At 40.7% G+C, this 20,953-nt stretch overlaps 1 protein-coding gene across 1 annotated transcript in view; it reads left to right on the top strand.

Annotated features, from left to right (window-relative positions):
• BICC1 (BicC family RNA binding protein 1) overlaps window positions 1–20,953 on the top strand; it is a 364,168-nt gene that overhangs the window by 268,042 nt on the left and 75,173 nt on the right. Inside the window, exons 5-7 of the mRNA XM_030203106.1 lie at window positions 762–920; window positions 13,355–13,408; window positions 17,574–17,768. Coding sequence (XP_030058966.1) covers window positions 762–920; window positions 13,355–13,408; window positions 17,574–17,768 — 408 coding nt within the window. The remainder of the gene's footprint in view (window positions 1–761; window positions 921–13,354; window positions 13,409–17,573; window positions 17,769–20,953) is intronic.

Genomic DNA, 20,953 nt, shown 5'->3' on the forward strand with positions numbered 1-20,953 from the left:
GTGGCTTCTTAAAGTCTTTCGAGCATAAATACTTAGGTGGTTACTGACTCTTCCAGGAGAGCGGTAATGTGAAGGATGGTGAAGAGGAAGATGTATGAAGAGAATTTCAAGTCCCATGACTGAAAAACTACTTCTGCTTTATCGTCTACATTGTTGCATCTGATTAAAGGACTGATATATATATATATATATATATATATATATATATATATATATATATATATACACTAGTAAAAAAGCCCCGTTTCTGATGCAAATGAAACGGGGGCTAGCAATGTTTTCTTCTGTGTGCATGTGGGAGTGTGTGTGTCCCTGCCCTCTGGCCTCTCTCCCCTCCCCCCTCTGAGTCCTTCACTGTTACAGAGCCAGCGATTTGATTTCGTGCTCTGCTGTTTTCCTTCACTGACTGTGTTACAGAGAGGGCGGGGCAGACACTCATAGGGAAACCGGATATCTCGCCCCCTTCACACTTCCGGCTGGAGGCTTCATAGAACGTTGGTGTTGCCTTTTATATATAGAGAGATCCACCAGTAACCTTTGTTTTGGTGTGCTGCTCTGCTACCTGTTCTTTGTGCTTAAAGCAACAGGCACCCATATAAATTACTTTTGTGTAGTATCTTCAGGGCTACCTTCACTCCGTAGTGAGAGGTTAGCTACACTTGTATTCAGGCTGATTGTGGACATAGAAATAAAAGTTGTTCTACATTTTAAAAATATTAAAAGATATTAGTAATGACTTGTAATTTCTATCTTACTTTTAGAGCAATCGTGTCACTTTGAAAATGGACGTGTCGCACACAGAGCACTCTCATGTGATTGGTAAAGGTGGCAACAATATCAAAAAGGTGATGGAAGAGACGGGATGTCATATCCATTTTCCAGATTCTAATAGAAATAATCAGGCTGAAAAAAGCAACCAGGTAAATTTGGTTCTTTTAAGAGTGTAAGTCTGTGCACTTTAATATTTTATTCCAAAATTAAAATGCTTGTATTTTTGTGGTGGAACCCTACCCTAGGATGTGACTTGTAGAGTGAGGGATTTCCCCTCTGAGTAGGGAACCGGCCCTGAATTGAGTGCTCCCAAAGGTGCACCTATAAGCCGTTGAACATATCAAAGTAAAACAATAGAGTGGAAGCCAGGATTTCTGTAACATTCCGTACGTAAAAGGTTAACCACAGACAAATATAATTACACATTTGCAGTGTAGGCCCATTGCATTAATACTCTGCATGTAGGACAGTAAACTGCTAATCATGTTTATAACTTTATTTACTACCCTAACTGCAAAGGACTAAAATATAAATCCACATACGTGACCAGTTTCTCATACATTTGCATGCAGCTATGGAACGCACTACCGAAAGCTATAAAAACAACGCAAGACCTAACCATCTTCCGAAGGCTACTGAAATCAGATCTGTTCAAGAAGGCATACCATAAAAACCCATCTTAAATACTAAATAATTAGACTTTATAAGACCTAGACATAGTTGAAATGTTATCACTTGACTGATTAACCTCTCTGCTACTAATGAACAAACACTACCTCTCTAATCCTTATGTCGAATTCGATCTTTCCATATTTGACGACCTAATGTATGTTACAATCCAATTTATTACTCAGGAACCTTCATGCATTACCATAATGCATTCTTTCCATATTTGATGACCTAATGTACGTTACAATCCAATTTATTACTCAGGAACCTTCATGCTTTACCATAATGTATTTTTCCTTATGTATATATGCACATGATACATATTTATACCATGAACTGTTCCATGTATGTTATGATTCCATGTATGCTACCATATATGTATGCACCTTAATGCAATACCACTTGTAATTCCATGACCCGGAAATGGCAACCGCCATTACGGCAAATGTAAGTCACATTGAGCCTGCAAATAGGTGGGAAAATGTGGGCTACAAATAAATCGCAAGTGAGTTCGCTATAACCCTTAGCTCTCTCTCTCTCTCTCTCATATGTATATAATATTTCCACTGCCCCCTACTAAATTGAAGAGGTTATTTGCTAAAGGGTATTGGCTTTAAAACGTGAAATTAACACACATTAATGCAGCACTCCATGTGGGTGGCTGGGTAGCAAGTGTTCATTTGTTTTTGGTAATGCCATCTTTTGCGGAGTACAGTCAAAGCAATTTACAAAAGTAAGTGAGTGAGGAATGTCAAAAAATCAATAGAAAAAATACAATGAGGAAGCAGTAAAAACTGGTAGAAAAGCAAGTGTTAAGGTGGGTTAACACCGCTGAGCACCTAAAGAGCCAGGGACCCTTTGAAGGTATGAGAGGATGTATGAGGAGTAGCCATAATCTCCCTTCCATCTTGGTGCCTGTCCACACCCATTTAGTAGTTCTTACATGTAGTGGTACATATCACCCAGAATGTATGAGTGTGTTTTTAATGCTTTCATTTGTACCTCCTGTCTTTCAGAGGGGAAACAATGTAGATTAGGTTTTCTTTAAAAACAAGTAGGAAATATGCACTTTAAAAGTACACAAGTAGTTTTGCAACTATTTAGCTACTGATAGACTATATTGCCCAATGTCCTATCATAAGGACATAAGAATAGCCATAAAGGTTCAGATCAATGGTTTACCGAGCACCAGTATCTTGCTTCCAACAATGGCCAATCCAGGTCACAAGTACCTGGCAGAAACCCAATTAGTAGTAACATTCCATGCTGCCGATCCTGGGGCAAGCAGTGGCTTCGCCCATGTCCATCTCAATAACAGGCTAAGGACTTTTCCTCCAGGAACTTGTTCAAAACTTTTTTAAAACTCAGATACACTAACTGCTGTTACCACATCCTCTGACAGTGAATTCCAGAGCTTAACTCTTCTTTGAGTGAAAAAATATTTCCTCCTATTTGTTTTAAAAGTATTTCCATGTAATTTCATTGTTTCCTGGTCTTTGTACTTTTTGAAAGAGTGAAAAATTGATTCACTTCTACCCGTTCTTCACCACTCAGGATTTTATAGACCTCAATCATATCCCCCCCTTTATCCATCTCTTTTCTAAGCTGTAGAGTCCTAATCTCTTTAGCCTTCCCTCATATGAGAGGAGTTCCACCTCCTTTATCAGTTTGGTTGCTCTTCTTTGAACCTTTTTCTAATTCTGCTATATCTTTTTTTTTTTTTTTTTTTTTTTTGAGATACAGCAACCAGAATTGAACGCAGTACCTCAAGGTGAGGTATCACCATGGAGTGATACAGAGGCATTATAATAATCTTGGTCTTATTTTGCATGCTTTTCCTAATAATTCCTAGCATCCTGTTTGCTTTTTTGGCCACCACTGCACACTGGGCAGAAGATATCAGTGCATTGTCTACAATGACAGATCTTTCTTGAGTGCTGACTTATAAGTTTGACCCTAGCATCAGATAACTATGTCTTGGATTATTCTTCCCAATGTGCATCACTTTGCATTTGTCCACATAAAAATTCATCTGCTTTTCCGATGCCCAGTCTTCCAGTTTCCTAAGGTCTTCCTGCAATTTTCACAGTCCGCATGTGTTTTGACAACTTTGAATAGTTTTGTGTCATCTGCAAATTTAATCACCTCACTCAATCTGATTTCCAGATCATTTATAAATGTTAAATAGTGCCAGTCCCAGTACAGATCCCTGCGGCACTCCACTCTTCTCTCCTCCATTGAGAAAAATGGTCATTTAACATTAACCTCTGTTTTCTGTCTAATAATCAATTCCTAATCCATAGAAGGGCATTGCTTCCTATCCCACGACTTAAATTTTCTCAGGAGTCTCATGAAGAACTTTGTCGAAAGCTTTCTGAAAATCTAGATACACTACATCAACCAGCTTACTTTTATCTGCATGTTTATTTACGTCTTCAAAGAAATGATGCAAATTGGTGCAGCAAGACTTCCCTTGGCTGAACCCATGCTGTCTCAGTCCCATTAAATCATGTTTGTCTGTGTTCCGTAATTTTATTCTTTAGAATAGTTTCCTCTCTTTTTCCTGGAACCGATATCAGGCTTACCGGTCTGTAATTTCCTGGATCACTTCTGGAAACCTTTTAGAAAATCGACGTTACATTGACCACCCTCCAATTTTCAGGTACTACAGATGATTTTAACAATGGGTTACAGATCACTAACAGATCAGCAATTTCATGTTTTGTTTTATTCTATTTTATTTATTTATTGGGATTTATTAACTGTTGGGTTCATGGACCCTTCGGCTCATTCAGCAAGTCTTATGTTCTTAAGCTTTCATGCCAGGCACTTCACCAGCATCCTTGAAATGCCTCTTCCCATACACCAGCATGGGTTGCTCTCTCTTCTCCTTTCCAGGGACTGCTGACTATAAAAAGGCAGCACAAATGAAGACAGCCCTGCCTTGCCTTTGTTTTGTGTTGAAAATAAATTAATATTGAACCATGCAGAAGCAGGGTGGTTCATTAGCCTGCAATAATGCCATTTTTTTCTGCAAGAACTTTTCCAAACCTCTTCTAATGTACCTCTTCCAGCAACGGGTTCAACAGCTTCATTGTGCAGTATGTGGGGAAAAAAAAGCTGCTGTTCTTTTTCAGTCTGCTGGTTAGATTCATGGTATGCTCTCTTGTAGGATTGAAGGAGTAGTCTAGTGGTTAGTGCAGCAGACTTTGATCCTGGGGAACTGGGTTCAATTCCCTCTACAGCTCCTTGTGACTCTGGGCAAGTCACTTAACCCTCCATTGGCCCAAGTACAAATAAGTACCTGTATATAATGTAAACTGCTTTGAATGTAGTTGGAAAAACCACAGAAAGGCGGTATATTAAGTCCCATTCCCTTTCCCGTTCTAGTGGGGCTGAAAAGGTACTGTGTCTTCAACTGATACAGGAGAAGTGCCTGGAAATGGGTCTTCCAGGTCTGGGATAAGATAATGTGAGATGGTATGGCCCTTGGGGCGAAGGTTGATTTACGTGAGAGTCTAACAGGGTCGTGACTCTTGAAATTGTACACTAAAAGAAAAGTGATATGGTTCTGTTTTAAAAGGTTTCAGATCCCTGATTTAGGCTCTGGTAGAATCTTTAGAGAAATTGTGTGCAATCTGTTGTACAGTGCCCTATTTAGGTGCTATAAAAATGCCAAAATAACTAAGGTAAATATTTCTAGTGCATGACAGAAATTTTGACTCCTGGCAACAGAATTGTTGCCAGAGTGTTTGTGGAATTGTGGAATAGCTGATTAAAGAATTTAAAACATGAAATAACTATAAATTTTGAAATGCTAGAGATTACAGTAGGTACTATCTTGGTGCTGAAACAGCAAACCATATCTTTGGTGTCTGTTTGCAGAGCTGAGTGCAATGCATTTAGTTACAAACTAGGTTTTGTTAAATTTACACTATCAGTATGCATTTAAAGAATAATTCTATAAATTAGTACCAAGATTTATGCACCCATTGCATGTGTAAATGTTTAGAATACTGTAAGTTATGTGTTCCCTACTTCATTTTGTTACCTATACGTATGCTAGATTAATGCCTGGTGTAGGAGTGGGTGCCTAAACATTAGGTGAGTTGATAATATAGTGCTGTGTTTTTCAACCGGTGTGCCACGGCTGCTTTCCAGGTGTGCCTCGGGGATGCCAGACATATACTTCATCTTTTACCTGTGCTGCATGCTCCCTGCCCGAACCGGCGTCTTTTACCCCCACCCCCCTCCATGAGGTCACCAGCTTTTTATTCCTTTCCTCCTCCCGCAACGCTCTTTCAACCTTCTCATTAAGTACCAGCAGTGTTGTCGATCAAGGCAGGCTAATCCTGGAAGCTTTCTTTCTGCAGCTCCCACTTCCTCTGATGCAATTTCTTGTCCCCGCATAGGCAGGAACTGCAGAAAACAGCTTCAGGGAGTGGCCTGCCTGGATCGCTGATGCTACTGGCATTGAATGAGAAGTCTGGAAGAGCGTCAGGGAGAGGAGGAAAGGCATAAAAATAGTTGGTGGACCTCGGGGGAGGGGTGCAGGTGGAAGATGCCGGTTCTTGGGGGGGGGTGGAAGATGCTGGTTCTCGGGGGGGGGGGGGGGAGGGAGGACACTGGTGGAAAATGCCAGTTCTGGAGGTGCGTAGACTTGGGTGGAAGATGCCGGTTCTGGGGGACGCTGGTGTGGGTGGAAGATGCCTGAACTTAGGGGGGATAGAGGAGAAAATTGTTGACTATCAGCAGAGCAGTACAGGGTAGGTAGGGAAACAAAGGGGCATAACCATGAGCCAGGGAGGGAGAGAGATGCTGGGAGGGGGATGTGACCTGGAGATGAGAGAGAGAGAGCAGTGAAAAAGAGAGTGGGAGTGAGGCTGGAATAATGGTGGGAAGGAGAGAGAGATGCTGAGAGGGGAGGGAAGTGTGGAAAAGTTGCTGGATCCAAAGATGGAAAGAGAAAAATTGAGAGATGCCTACCCTTGGATGAGGAGAAACAGCTGGGCAGTAGAAGGGGCAGGGACACAGAGGGAGGGGTGAGGACACAGTGGGCAGGTGCTAGTGAAACCTAGGTGCCTAAGTTTCATTATAGAATAAGCTCCTACCACGTAGCCTTGTGGTGAGGCTGTATAAACTATAAGGCTGTTATTGCTATTCTGTATGCTGTTTTAGATTCTTTAATATGTAATTTTTCAATTTGTAACCTAGTAAGTTACTGTAGATAAAGACTCAAATGGTCCATCCAGTCTGCCCAACAGTCACATTCATTATCAACTCAAGATTTAAATCAGCAATGAACATATTATACTTGATCATAGTCTTTCTTTGGTGTTTCTGGGACATGGACCATAGAGGTCCGCATTGCTCTGTTCTTATGTTCCAACTACTGGAGTTGCTGTCAAAGCCCAATCCAGCCTACCCAAATCTGTCTTGTCATTTGTGGGACAAAACCTGTAAAAGTCTGCAGTAGATTCTGGGCAATAGAGGGTTAAGTGACTTGCCCAGAGTCACAAGGAGCTACAGTGGGGGGGGGGGGGGGGGGGGGGGGGAGGAGAGAAACACACCTTTAATCACGTGATTAATCACAATTAAAATTTTTAGCAAAATGTAGCCCTAAATTAAAGTCAATGCATTAGTTAAATAATACCTTTTCATTTATACTGGGGGGGGGGGGGGGGGGGGTTAGACCCAGAAGTTTCCTCATGCTCCTTTATGGGGTTTCATGTCAGTTGGAACCAGAGCTGGAATTTGGCATGATGCTCCTTCAATGGCAGCTACTTGGTGATTTCCCCCCCCCCCCCCCCCCTCGCTCTCTCTCTCTCTCTCTCTCTCTCTCTCTCTCTCTCTCTCTCTCTCTCTCTCTCTCTCACTCACGCTCTCTCAGAACCTTGCGGGCTGCAACCCAGTTGGGTTTGTAGGATTTCACCAATCAATATGCATAAGATTTATTTACATGCACTGCCTCTGTTGTATGCCAATAGATCTCATAAATATTCATTATGGAAAACCTGACTGGGTAAGGACCGAGGTTGAACACCCCTGGGTTAAACTATATCAGTATGAAGTAGAGAAGAAGCCCAATGGTTTGAGCTGTGGACCACAGCCCAGAGAAGCCAGATTCAGATTCTGCTATCACTCCTTGTGATCTTGGGCTAGTCACTTAAGCCTTCATTGCCTCAGGTACAAACTGATGTTTTATAAACTCTCTACGGCTGTGAAAATACTTACTGTAACTCAATGTAACTTGCCTTCAACAACAGAAAGGTATGAGCTAAGTCCAAATAAGTCAAAGTATAGTGCAATCTATTAAAAAGTTATAGAAAGCAAGAACCGCCTGTCCACAGTAAGTCCAATGTAAGGGAACTTGTCTGTTTGAAGCAGCTGTTGGTTCTCTGTTGTCTACCGAGGCTATTTGGCATGTGCTCAGATTTTGTTTTTGTGCTGAATGGTTTCCTGAGTTGGGCTTTTATCTTAATTGATACCAGCTTCTAATAGGGTTCTTACCATGCAGGGGCAGTGTAAGACCATTTTGGTTGGAAGGGCTAAACAAACCAAACTGACCCCACCCCTTACTCGCTAGTTTCTGATGCTGTGTTAGGAAAAAATGTTGGTAAGGCCATGTCCTCAATGGCCCATTCCATTCCAGGATACATCACATGAGGCATGTGCTGCCATTTTGAAGAGGGCAGCGCAAGAGGCAGGATTAAGTGAGTATTGCTCCTGACTCTGTGTCAAGCTAGTTCTGGGGAGCATGAGGAAAGATTTTTTTTTTTTTTGGGGGGGGGGGGGGGGGTGGCTTCTGCTAGACTAAGGAATTTCTTTTGAACAGGCGGAGGTAAGGTTAACCACCAGGGAATTTGTCCGGAAGGTAGGGGTTGGAGCCCCACTAGGCCAATGAATATTTTATTTTTCACTATTGGGGATGGGGGCAGGGAGGTAAGAGGAGGTAGCTAGACTTGGGGCAGGGCTGAGTTGGAATGAAAAAGGAGGTGCAGCTAGACACCTGCTCCTCTCAACCAACCTTTCTATACTGCCCCAGACCACTCACTATTGCTGCAGAATACCTAATGACTGCATTCATATGCATTTAAATGCTTTATAATGTGGTCTGCAATAAGGGTTTTCACGCAAGTTAACATTCTTGCTGAAATACTTCATTCATTGTTATCCAGTAGTAAATCTCTATGCCTATGTTAACCACACGGGAAGTTTTCTGTATGGGCCTTCCTTTTTTGGAGAACCATGGGAGAAGGTGGGGAAGAAAAGATGCCAGACCCATGGCAGCCTGGGGAAGAGGTAGAGGGAAAGAAGCCAAAACCATGAGCAGGAAACTGTTAGACTGAAGGGGCAGCTGAGGCCACCCAAAAAAAAAAAACCATAGTTTTTCTGTTGCTTGTCTTAAGAATCTGCTGGCAGCTGGTTTGGCCATTGAAAAAATGGTCAGGCTGGCTGAAACCAGTCTCTTGGCAACCCTAGTGTGCTTTAATACAATTATTACATATCTGCTGCATAGCCTATAGAAATAAAATGGGGCCCCAAGGCCACCTTTAAATCTAGACTGAAAGCCCACCTCTTCAACATTGCTTTTGACTCGTAACCACTCGCCTCCACCTACCCTCCTCTCTTCCTTCCCGTTCACATTAATTGATTTGCTTTGCTTACTTTATTTATTTTTTCTCTATTAGATTATAAGCTCTTTGAGCAGGGACTGTCTTTCTTCTATGTTTGTGCAGCGCTGCGTATGCCTTGTAGCGCTATAGAAATGCTAAATAGTAGTAGTAGTAGTAGTAATGTGCAATAATGGTATTAGCACCCTCGAGTCATTTCTAAATGACATCCTTGCTGGTCCAGCAGAGGGAAACGCAGATTGTATTAGTGGTATTTTTACACTTGTAACAGCAGCTGCTTAAAGATTTTTATTTTAAGTGAGCTCAGTCTGAACTAGGTCATGTCCCTCCAATTTGGATTAAAATGTAGATATTTAGTAAGGCTGGAATCGATGATGGGCAGGATCCCCAATATTAGAGCAAAATTATTCAGGGTCATCAAGTCGCAGGAGGAGTGTGAAAGATTACAGGAGGACCTCGCGAGACTGGGGGATTGGGCGTGCAAGTGGCAGATGAAGTTCAATGTTGACAAGTGCAAAGTGATTCATGTGGGTAAGAGGAACCCGAATTACAGCTATGTCATGCAAGGTTCTACATTAGGAGTTACGGACCTAGAAAGAGATCTGGGAGTAATCGTTGATAAGACGTTAAAAACATCTGCCCAGTGTGCTGTGGCAGCTAAGAAAGCGCACAGAATGTTGAGTATTATTAGGAAAGGGATGGAAAACAAACACGAGGATGTTATAATGCCGTTGTATCGCTCCATGGTGCGACCGCACCTCGAGTATTGTGTCCAATTCTTGTCGCCGCATCTCAAAAAAGATATAAAGGAATTAGAAAAGGTGCAGAGAAGGGCGACAAAAATGATAAAGGGAATGGAACGACTTCCCTATGAGGAAAGGCTGAGAAGGTTAGGGCTCTCCAGCTTGTTGAAAAGGTGGCTGAGGGGTGATATGATAGAAGTCTACAAGATAATGAGCGGAGTAGAGCGGACAGATGTGAAGCGATTGTTTATACTTTCAAACAACAACAAAACCAGGGGACACAAGATGAAGCTAGAATATGGTGGATTTAATACAAACAGGAGAAAGTTTTTCTTTACTCAGCGTGTAGTTAGACTCTGGAACTCGTTGTCGGAGAACGTAGTGACAGCAGCTGGCCTTACGGAATTTAAAGGGGGTTTGGACAGATTCCTGAGGGAAAGGTCCATTGAACATTATTAATTTTTTTTTTTTTGGGGGGGGGGGGGGGGGGTTGCCAGGTTTTTGAAGCCTGGATTGGCCGCTGTCAGAGACAGGATGCTGGGCTTTATGGACCCTTGGTCTTTCCCAGTATGGTGGTGCTTATGTACTTAAGCCCTATCTTAAAAAACCTAATTTGGCTATTAGGATTCATTAGTCAGTTTTTATGAGCCAGGTAGTGGAAATGGTGGTGCATTTTTTTGGGAAATCTGCTTATCTTGATTCTCCTGGATTCCAAGAGATTTTAGTACAGGACCTTGTTCATGTCTTTTAGTTAAGTTGCTTAGGAATTATGATAGGGAGTAACATTGGTTATCATTTCTTCAAAAAGGTGGAAAATAAATTCCATTAGCAGAAAAATCTATATGACCACTGTATTTTGTTTGATCACCTGAGAGATGGGATTCATAACGTATCTTCAGGATAGATCACAAATGGTGATGATTTGACTCAGGAATGGAATAAGATCAGTCATATTGAATCCTGCAGAGGAGTCTTTCTATCACCTTTTATGGTGCCTCTTGATATCTTGTTTAGTAATTAAATTAAGAGTTTATCCATGTGTAGGTGATGCACAGATTATTTTTCTTAAGAATTGTTCAGTTAGAGAAAAGGGTGATTATTAATCAAGGGTTGTCTGAAATTTCATTTTGGTGTGAGAATTATCTTTGACACAATAACAGAAAATGGATGCTTTGTGGGTTGTTAGAACCTAGATCCAAATATCTCGACAAACTTAAAAGGGGAGGATCTTGCAGTTGCTTAGTAAGAGACTTGGAGGATGTGGCTCAAATCAGATCTTGCTGTGCAAAACTGGGTTCTAATTATGCCTCAATGCCTTATGTCAACTTCATGTTAAATTAGTCCATACTTAGCTTTTAATTTATGAGTGGTTGTGCAAGCTTCATTGGTTCACAACTTGGCTATTATAATGCTGTGCTAATAGGGTTATCCAAGAAGTTTGGATACCAAATGCAATTTATCCAAAACATGGCAACAAGGTTAAAACGTAAAAGATACTCATGGCCCCTTTTACAAAGCTGTGGCAAAAGGGGGCTGGTGCAGGCATTGGTGCGTGTTTTATACGCGCACTGAAGCCCCCTTTTACCACAGCTGGTAAAAGGGAAGTCTCGCCTTCCTGCAGAAAATGGCTGTGCGGCAAGTAAAGCACTTGCGCAGCCATTTCGGGGGGGGGGGGGGGAAGCCCTTACCACCACCCATTGAGGTGGCAGTAAGGTCTCCCGCATTAACCTGGCAGCACACTAGGGGTGGGAAGTACCTCCAGGCTGCTGTGATAGCCCAGCAGTAAGCTCGCATTGGGCTTACCACCGCTTAGTAAAAGGAGCCCTCAGTGACAGCAATGCTGAAGGAACTTTTAGTTTTGTTGATCCCACTCTGTGGATCTCGCTTCCATTTGAACTTTGACTAGAATCATCCTATAAGAATTTTAAAACAGACATTAAAACCTGGCTTTTTAAACAAGCCTTTATTTTAGTTTTAGGTTTTTAAGTTATTTGGGCATATTTTTCTTATGAGTTTCTGATTTATTGTCAAAGGAGAACTATTGCTGTGCAATCTCAAATCCATTCCTTCTATGTGTTTTTGAATTTGCCTGTTGTCTTATATGTCTTCTGCTTAGTGTCTGTTAATTTTATTTATTGTAACCCACCTTGATGTTAAATGAATGGCTGTATACCAAATTTTACTAACTAACTTTCTTCACGGTTACCCTGTTGACAGTTGGATTAATTTTAAGTACTAATGCTTGTTTTCAAAGCTTTAAATGGTGTAGCACTTTCAAATTTGCTTGTACATTGTGTTTTTATCACTACTTATTTGTTGATCACAAATACATTTTCTGATAATTCCTGACTTTTTGTGACATATGATTCTATATAGGGCGCCTGAAAATCAGTGTCGAAAATATTTCTGCCTTGGCATATTCTGTAAACCATGCCTAGATTTAGGTGTGGTTTATAGAATACACCTAGCGGCCATGCCTGCGCCTAACTCTAGGAACATCCATTTACGCCAAGTAAAACTTGGTGTAAATACCGGTTCCTAAGGGGCCCTTTTACTAAGCTGTGTAAGCATTTACGCATGCCCAATGCGCACCAAAATGGAGTTACCTACTGGCTACTGCATGACTCTTGCGGTAATTTCATTTTTGATGCGCGTCTACCCTGCATCCGAAAAATATTTTTAAATTTTGGATGCGTGTAGGTCATTACCACCTGGTTACGTCGTGAGTCTCTACATCTAGGTAAATGGCTGGTGGTAAGGTCTCTGACCCAAAATGGATGTGCGGTCATTTTCATTTTGCCACACGTCCATTTTTGGCAAAATTAAAAAAAGGCATTTTTTTACAGGTGTGCTGAAAAATGATTCTGTGCGTGCCCAAAATGCGTGTCTACACTATCACAGGCCATTTTCAGCGCGTCTTTGTAAAAGGACCTCTAAGTTAGGCGCGGAGCAGGTGTATTCTGTAACTGTGCATAGAATTTCAGATTGCTCATGGTCCACCCAGTCCATGCCCATGACTGCGCCCCCTTTTTGGCAGCGTTCATTAGAATTTACGTGCACCACAGAACACTCCTAGCAACTTGTGTACTTAAATTCTAATTAATGCCAATTAATATCAATGATTGCTTAAGTGGCAAATATCAATGCTCATTGCCTTGTTAAGTGATTAAATTGCACGCGCAAATCCAAAATACAGCTGGATTTGCGTGCACAATTTTGGTCACGCTATATAGAATCCAGGGGATAAGACCTAGAGTTTGTATATTCTGTTAGGACTCCTATATTTTGAAACAGTCTCCTAAATACTTCTGCAAACAAATCAAAACCTAGTTATTCTGTTTTTATTTAGATCAATAGATAAACTAGGCATATGTGCATTTTTGTGTAGATGAAGCTACATGAAATAGATTTTACTTTAAATAAAGGTCTGTTCCCATGAAACAGTTCCTTAAAATGCAGACACCCTGTTATCATTTTTCATACACTTTGACTAAGATGTAGACTTGGTTTTAAATCGTACATCTAACCTTTCTGCAGGTGTCTATTGCAGGGCAACCAGCTGGAGTGGAATCTGCCAGAGTTAGAATCCGGGTAAGTAATGAATGTGACCATGAGTAATAAGGTTATTTATTTTATTTATTTATTTATCTCATTTGTACCCCACAGTTTCCCAACAGTGTCAGGCTCAACGTGGCTTACAACGGACCACAGAGGCAGACGCTAATGCAGTAAAATGAAGCTAATAACAGCAGAAAAACCTACAAGAGATATTGGGGAAGAGTAGGAATGGACGGAAGGATTAGGGAAACCTGGAGGGAAGGGGAATGTGTCCAAAATGTCTCTAGATCGATGCGCTTCCAACAGTGGAGACACATGCAGAGGCAGTGGAATAAGCACTTCCAAATAACATGGTCTTTAGAGATTTCCTGAAAGTTAGATGGTTGGTGATGGTTTTAATGGTCTTTGGCAAAGAGTTTTAAAGCTGAGTGCTGATGAAAGAGAAGGAGGTAGCATACGTGGATTTGTACTTGATGCCGTTGCATTCTGGATAATGAAGGGTAAGATATGAATGGGAGAGTCTAAATGTATTCCGGAGAGGTAGGATGATGAGATCAATCATGTAGCCAGGTACCTCACCATATAGGATTTTGTGAACTAGAGAGCACAGTTTAAAGGTGATTCGATCTTTGACAGGTAGCCAATGTAGTTTCTCTTGGAGGGACGTGGCACTTTCCACAAACCAATCTGGCCGCAGTATTTTGGGCCGCCTGCAGTTTCTTAAGTAGTTGCCACTTACATCCAGCATGGACTCCGTTACAGTAATCCAGATGGCAGAGAACGACGGCCTGTATGAGGTTGCGAAAGACCTCTCGTGGGAAATATGGTTTAATTCTTTTTAGTTTCCACAGCAAGAAGAACATCTTTTTTGTGGTGGAGTTAACGTGTTTTTCAAGAGAAAGTGAGCAGTCAAGGGTGACTCCTAAAATTTTGAGGCTTTCTAGTATGGGAAGGTTCAGAGTGGTGGTGATTAATGTTGAAGGTCTGTACTTGTTGTGCTGAGACAATAATAGGAGGCATATATTGATAAGAAATTGCCTAGAGCACAGAATAAACCAGGTTCAATTTCCACTGCAGCTCCTTGTGACCCTGGGCAAGTCACTTAACCCTTCATTTCCCCAAGTACAAAAAAAAACCCAAACAGAAACTTAGGAGCCCTTTTAAGGCAGAGTTTCCCAACATTTTCAAGCCTGAGGTGCCTCTTCATTAATTAAAATGTTGTGTGGCACACTGACTTCCATGGAGCAAGCAAAGTGTAGTGATCAATATGAACACAGAGAGAGAGGCAAACTTGCATACACACAACTTTCATATAACTGCTACTGGTTTTGTTCCTTTGTGAATTTCACCCATCTCACTAGTTCCTGTTGCACTGGAAGATGTTTGTTTCATAGGTAGGCTATTTATGGTGTTCACTTTTGTTGTGACTCTTCCTTAGACTTCAGCCATCTTTGGCCCCGCTATTGTGCCTGTAGGTATATTTCTTTGAGGCGTCCTCTCATCCACTTTGCTGTCTGTGTTCAGTTTTGTTTTATTTATTTATTTAATTTCCTCACGTATATAGAGAACAATGTTCTAAATAAAATGATTCCTTACTTTAGTAAACATACTAAGATACAGTCCCAGCCATACAAAGAAAATATACAAAAGAAAAAAATAAATTGTCAATCCTGGTTCTCGAAGGGGGAAGAAATCTAGAAAAAAATTGGAGTCTGCATCTTTGAACATTTAAACAAAATCTTTCATGAAAGACCTCCCCTTATTAACACAAAACAAAGTTAAACTAGATATTGGATCCTGTTATTAGAAAGTTATTAATAGTTAGAAGTAAGCTACTCTTCAAAAATGTCTTCTACTAAAGAGAATCTCAAAACACACAGCTTTTGGCAATGAAATTTAACCAAAAGGTGTGCATCCAATGAGAACATCTTAACCTAAAATTTCCTGTTTCACAGTTGGGTCATCTGGTAAATATTTGAGTCTCAGAAATTAGCAATCCCTAAATTAGAAAAAAATGTAATAATTGCATTTAAAGTTGGGGTGGGGAGTAATAATTCTGTGATGCATGAATAAACGTTGTACACATTTCTTTGTGCACAGTTCTTTTGATTCTTAATGGAAGAATAAGAATGTATTAGCTTGTGTACCTCAAAAAGACAAATATAATTAAGGAGCTCTGTTAGTCATTTTCCTTGACGATTTCAAGATTGTCATCCATTGTGATCTTTAAAAATTCCCTATTTTACCTATGGAAAAATCTTTGATTAGATAACTCCTAAACATGGCTGGCAATGGTGTGCTAGCAAGATGAGGGATATTAAGGCAGCATTGATACTTTCTCAACAATTTCCATTTTACATAATATGCTTCTCATCTAAGAAAATTAGTAGAAATATTTTGAGATGCACATTGGCACTCCAAAACTAGTACACAATTTTGTAACCTCTAGTTTTAGCTATTGAATGTCATTTCAGTTCATCGCCCAGCTACTGCGTGCCCCGGGCAGTAATTGTAATTTGTACGTGTGTCCAAAATGCGCAGCAGAAAATGAGACTCTTGAGAACATTAAAAACTCATGGGATAGTTAGCAATGTTTTGTTGCAATGTCACCAAGAGACATGGCTGGGCCTGGGACAGAACCAGACTGCTGCAAGCCTCCCCCCCCTCGCACCACCGCTCCCACGCCTTTTTCCCAGCACCAGCAAGATACTTGGCATTCAGATGGAAGATGAGATTTAACGTGGACAAGTGCAAAGTGAAGCACATTGGAAAGAACAACTCAAATCATAGTTATATGATGCTCTCCACACTAGGATTCAGCACCCAAGAAAGATCTAGATGTCATCTATACTATACTATGCTATACTGTACTATACTAGAGAATTGTATACAACCCTTTTAAAAAGGTGCAAGGCGAGTAACAAGACCCAAGCATAACAATCATATAGGTACCAAAAGAAAAAGTATAACGTATGTATAACTGTGCAAATTAATCTCCTAAATTCACAAAACATACTTTACAAAAAGATAAGTTTTCAGTTTTCTCTGAGATGAAAAGGAAGAACGAATATCGTGTCGAAGAAAGTTGCAAATTCTAATGGCATGGTAAAGATTGACCATACAGTGATCTGTATCTTACACCTTTCAAAGATGGTATCTGCAAAATAAAATGATCCACATTTTCACCGTTATAAGAAGTACCTGACAAAGAAAATAATGGACAATATACTGAAATTTTCTTCCCAGTGTGTGGTGGTGGCCAAAAAAGCAAACAGATTGTTAGGAATTATTAACAAAGGGATAGAAAATAAAACCAAGAATATTATAATGCCTCTGTATCACTCCAATGGTGTGATGACACCTTGCACCATTGTGTACAATTCTGGTCACCATATCTTAAAAAGGTAAAGCAGAATTAGAAAAGGTTCAAGAAGAGTTAGGACTCTTGAGCTTGGAAAAGAGACAGCTGAGGGGATGGTATGATGGATGTCTACAAAGTACTGAGTGGTGGAAAACAGGTAAACATAAATGGATTTTTTTTACTCTTTCAAAAAGTACAGACTAGGGAACACTTAATAAAGTTACATGGTATTGCTCTTAAATCAAACAGGAGGAAATATTTTTTCACTCAACAAATAGTTAAGCTCGAACTGATTGTCAAAGGATGTGGTATCAACAGTTTATCTGGGTTAAAAAAAAGATTTTGACAAGTTCCTTGAGGAAAAGTCCATAGTCTGCTATTGATAGACATGGTGGAAGCCACTGTTCATTCCTGGGATCAGCAGCATGAATCTTGCTACTTGTGACCTGAATTGACCACCGTTGGAAGCAGGATACACGGCTAGATGTATCATTAGTCTGACCCAGTATGACTATTTTTATTTCTTAAGTCCTGAACATCAAGTAGCAATGGCTCTACCCCCCCACCCCCCATGACAGAACTGATCAGGTCTAAAAGCAAATAGGTTGGGAAATGCTGCTTTAAGGTATTAGAAGCAAAGCCCTGTAAACTCCTTAGAATGCATGCTGTCCTGTAATCTGTGACATGCTGATCTGTCTAGCACCATATGATTTATAAGCTTTTCTTTCTGGCACAGTAATGTTAGTGTACCTTTTGAATCAAAGAAAAAAAAGCTGTTAGAATATTTTTACTTACGCTTAGCCTGAATCATTGTGGATCTGCTTAATTTAATTTCAGGAGCTGCTTCCTTTGGTACTGATGTTTGAATTGCCTATAGCTGGAATCCTTCAACCTATCCCAGATCCAAACTCCCCTTCTATTCAGCATATATCACAGACCTATAACATTTCGGTTTCTTTTAAACAACGGTCACGAATGTATGGTGCTACTGTCATTGTCAGAGGATCACAGAACAACACTACTGCAGTTAAGGTAAATTACATGTATGTCCAAGTATACAAATAAGTTATGGATACTGAACTGCTTAAAGACTGGTTTCTGAACAGTGTCACTATGAGGTGTAATTTCAAAGCAAAGCAAGTAACCTGTGGAACTTTGTAAGTCTAAGTGTTTTCAAAATAATCCCCTATATCTTTTATAACAAAGTACTGCATCACACCCAAATCTTAGAAGGTTTATCAAGTTCTTATTCTGCCTGGAGTTAAGAATAATACCAAGTTTTCCACATGTTATGTTAGTTTTAATTAAACAGGTCGAAGTACAACATTGTAGGATTTGTCATTTTTGTCGCATATGCTGGCAGGCAGTTCAAGTTCAGCATTGTTTTGTATACCTAATGCTCTCTCAATTGTAGCAGTGTATCTCTTTAATCAGGGATCAGTACTAGTAGAATCTGGGGGACTAATCCATCCAGCAGGTAATGGAATTAAGACTCGAGTTTTCGTTCATACTCAAGTGCAAGCCAAAGGCATATAGTTATGCTAATAATGTTCAGCATATCCTGACTCTTAGGATGCATTAGAATTCCTCAGTCTGTCACTAAATAGATTAATAATTAACTCTAATAAGATAGATATTGTGGGTTAGTGGTCTGAATATGCCTCAGTTTATCCCTCCACCAGATTTTGCAGGATTTGCTCTTATCTCCTGCTAGCCAGATTGAGTTTGGGAATAATTATGGACTCACCACTACCTCTAGTGGAGGCTTTTTTAAAGAAAACATTTCAAAACCTATAAGCAATTAAGCAACCATATCTATTCTTTAGATTGTCTGGTTTTCAATGATTGTTGAAAGCAATGGACATCTCACTTTAACTGTAGGTGGGCTTTATTTTGGTCTCATAAATCCATAGTGTGAGATTACAGCTGGTTCATAGTACAGCAGCTTGGATGGTTTCCAGTCACAGGTGGAGAGTTGGCACATCCACACTACACAAACTTAGCTGTCTGCCAGTATGATTCAGGATTTTTAAAAAGCATTAATACTGACAGAGAATTTTAGGTAAATGGCTCAAATTGTCTAAGTGACCATTGTTTTGGCTTGTCGTCATTTAATATGTATTTTTATTTTCTTGATAACATGCATAGGAAGTCTTTGTACACTGGCCCCTACCATCCCTTTCCCTGTAGGCTGCGTGGAAGAGAAATAAATAAGTAGGATGGAGGGGCTCCATATGGAAGAAGAGTTGCTCTTTTGTTCATGTCTACTTCACTGTCACTCCTCCTGTTCTAGCAGGACAGTGAAGGAGGGAATAGAGGTAAAGGGACTGGAGTAAGAGGCAGAGTGACTTTTCTATTATCTGTGTTCTTGGTACAGCCTCACTCCTGTCCCTTTGTTCCCTGCATGCTATTTTGACAGAGAAGGAGCTAGAGAAGGAAATGGTCATTCTGTGCTAACTGAGATTTGTTGGTCTTTGTACTCAAGCCTAGTGAGGAATGGATGGGGAAGAGTGCTGGGGTCAGGTTGGAGATGAAAGGCAGAGTACTGGGGTTATTCCTGGGCTAAAAGGGTAGATAAAGAATGTGTCTGTGACAGAAAAACTTCAGAACAGTGCCCCTCTCCCCCACCTGCTAACCTGAACTGAATAGGGTGACTACAACTCAAGTTCAAGCATGCATAGTCAGTCAATAAGCTGTATGAATTAACCAAGCAAGTGGGTGATGTCATATAATGATGCCAACAAGGATGCTCTTGGAGCTCAGAAAAGAAGCATGCTTAGGTCTTCTGTGTAGCTGCTACCCACAGATCCTCTCAGTATAATTTTGTTCATGATGCTGCCCAAAGTTAGACTGGGAGCCTGTGAGGTAGCAGCTGTGTGGGAAGTCCAAACCATGCTAGTTTTGAGCTCCAATAGCATCCATGTTGGTACCATTAGATGACATCAACCACTTGTTTGTTTGTTTGGTTGATTCATACTGCTTATTGATGGAGGATTACTACTATGTATACTGTTTTTAGTTGTCACCCAGAGATTTAGTTCAGATTAGCAGGTGGGTGAAGAGGAGTGCTGTACACCATTGACAAATGTCCTTGTTTTCTCTGAATTGCCCTCAGTCTCCCCCTTAAAAAAAATCAAAATAGTTTAGCAGGCTTCAAATGCTTCTGTGAGTGGAGGATGGCCAGTCTCAGATTCCTATTAATGTTATTTTGCTTGGGGCCAGATCACAATGTTCTGAACTGCCTTTGCCATAGCAGAAATATAGGAACTCCTATGGAATACCCCTGTAAATTATCTATTGGAAGACCTTCAAGATCAGTTCCCCTCCATAAGCTGCAGACTTCCCTTCACTCTACTCAGTGGCTGAGGCTGTCATTGATGATTGAGGCAATGTATTGTAAGAGTATTTACCTGCTATCTCACCTTTGCTGGTCTGGGGCCTATACAAGCCTGAACCATTCTCATAACAATGTGGATTCTACAGCCTGTGGCCTGAATTAATCTGTAACCATCAGAAAGCAGCTTGTCTACAAAGGAACATTATTGCTGGGCATACATTCCATGATGACTTCATCCAAGGACATTATTTGCTGCAAACTAGCCTCCAGTTATCTCCTGGGAAGAGCGGAGGAGAGTAACAGACACAGATGGCTCCAGGAGTATGAGATCCATCAGGGAGGTTTGCTTGCCGTCTGATAACAGTTTCTTTGCTATAACAAAGGCCTCTCTTCATGACCATGAATTTGGCTGGACATTATTACACCATTTAGGATTGGTCCATAGGTATCATCTGACCTGAAAGATGCCAGTGTTGGGACAGAAAAGGAAAAGGAGACTGGAGACCAGAAGACTTGTTGGAGAACAGATGATTTGAGAGAGAGAGCAAGAGACTGATTTCCTAAACACCAGTGAACTGCATACCTTGTAACAAACTGACAAGGTTAGCTCAGCTACAATGTTCTGCCTCACCCGAAAGACTGCTATCAGTATCCAGAATACAGACCTTGGACTTTATTCCTGGACTGGAAGAGACTCACGGAGGTTTCTGCTTGAGTCAAGGAGAAATCTGATTTTGCCTTACTGAACATCTGTGATTAGGACTGCAGGGTAAGAGACGGGTTTACTTCTTAGAGCTGGGATTAGTTAGTTCATGGTTTTATCTGTGACAGACGGTTTTTCAGGACTGGTGGTCAGTGAATCTTTAACTGCTAAGTGTAT

Source organism: Microcaecilia unicolor, chromosome 5 (genome assembly GCF_901765095.1).
Source record: "Microcaecilia unicolor chromosome 5, aMicUni1.1, whole genome shotgun sequence".
Lineage (NCBI taxonomy): Eukaryota > Metazoa > Chordata > Amphibia > Gymnophiona > Siphonopidae > Microcaecilia > Microcaecilia unicolor.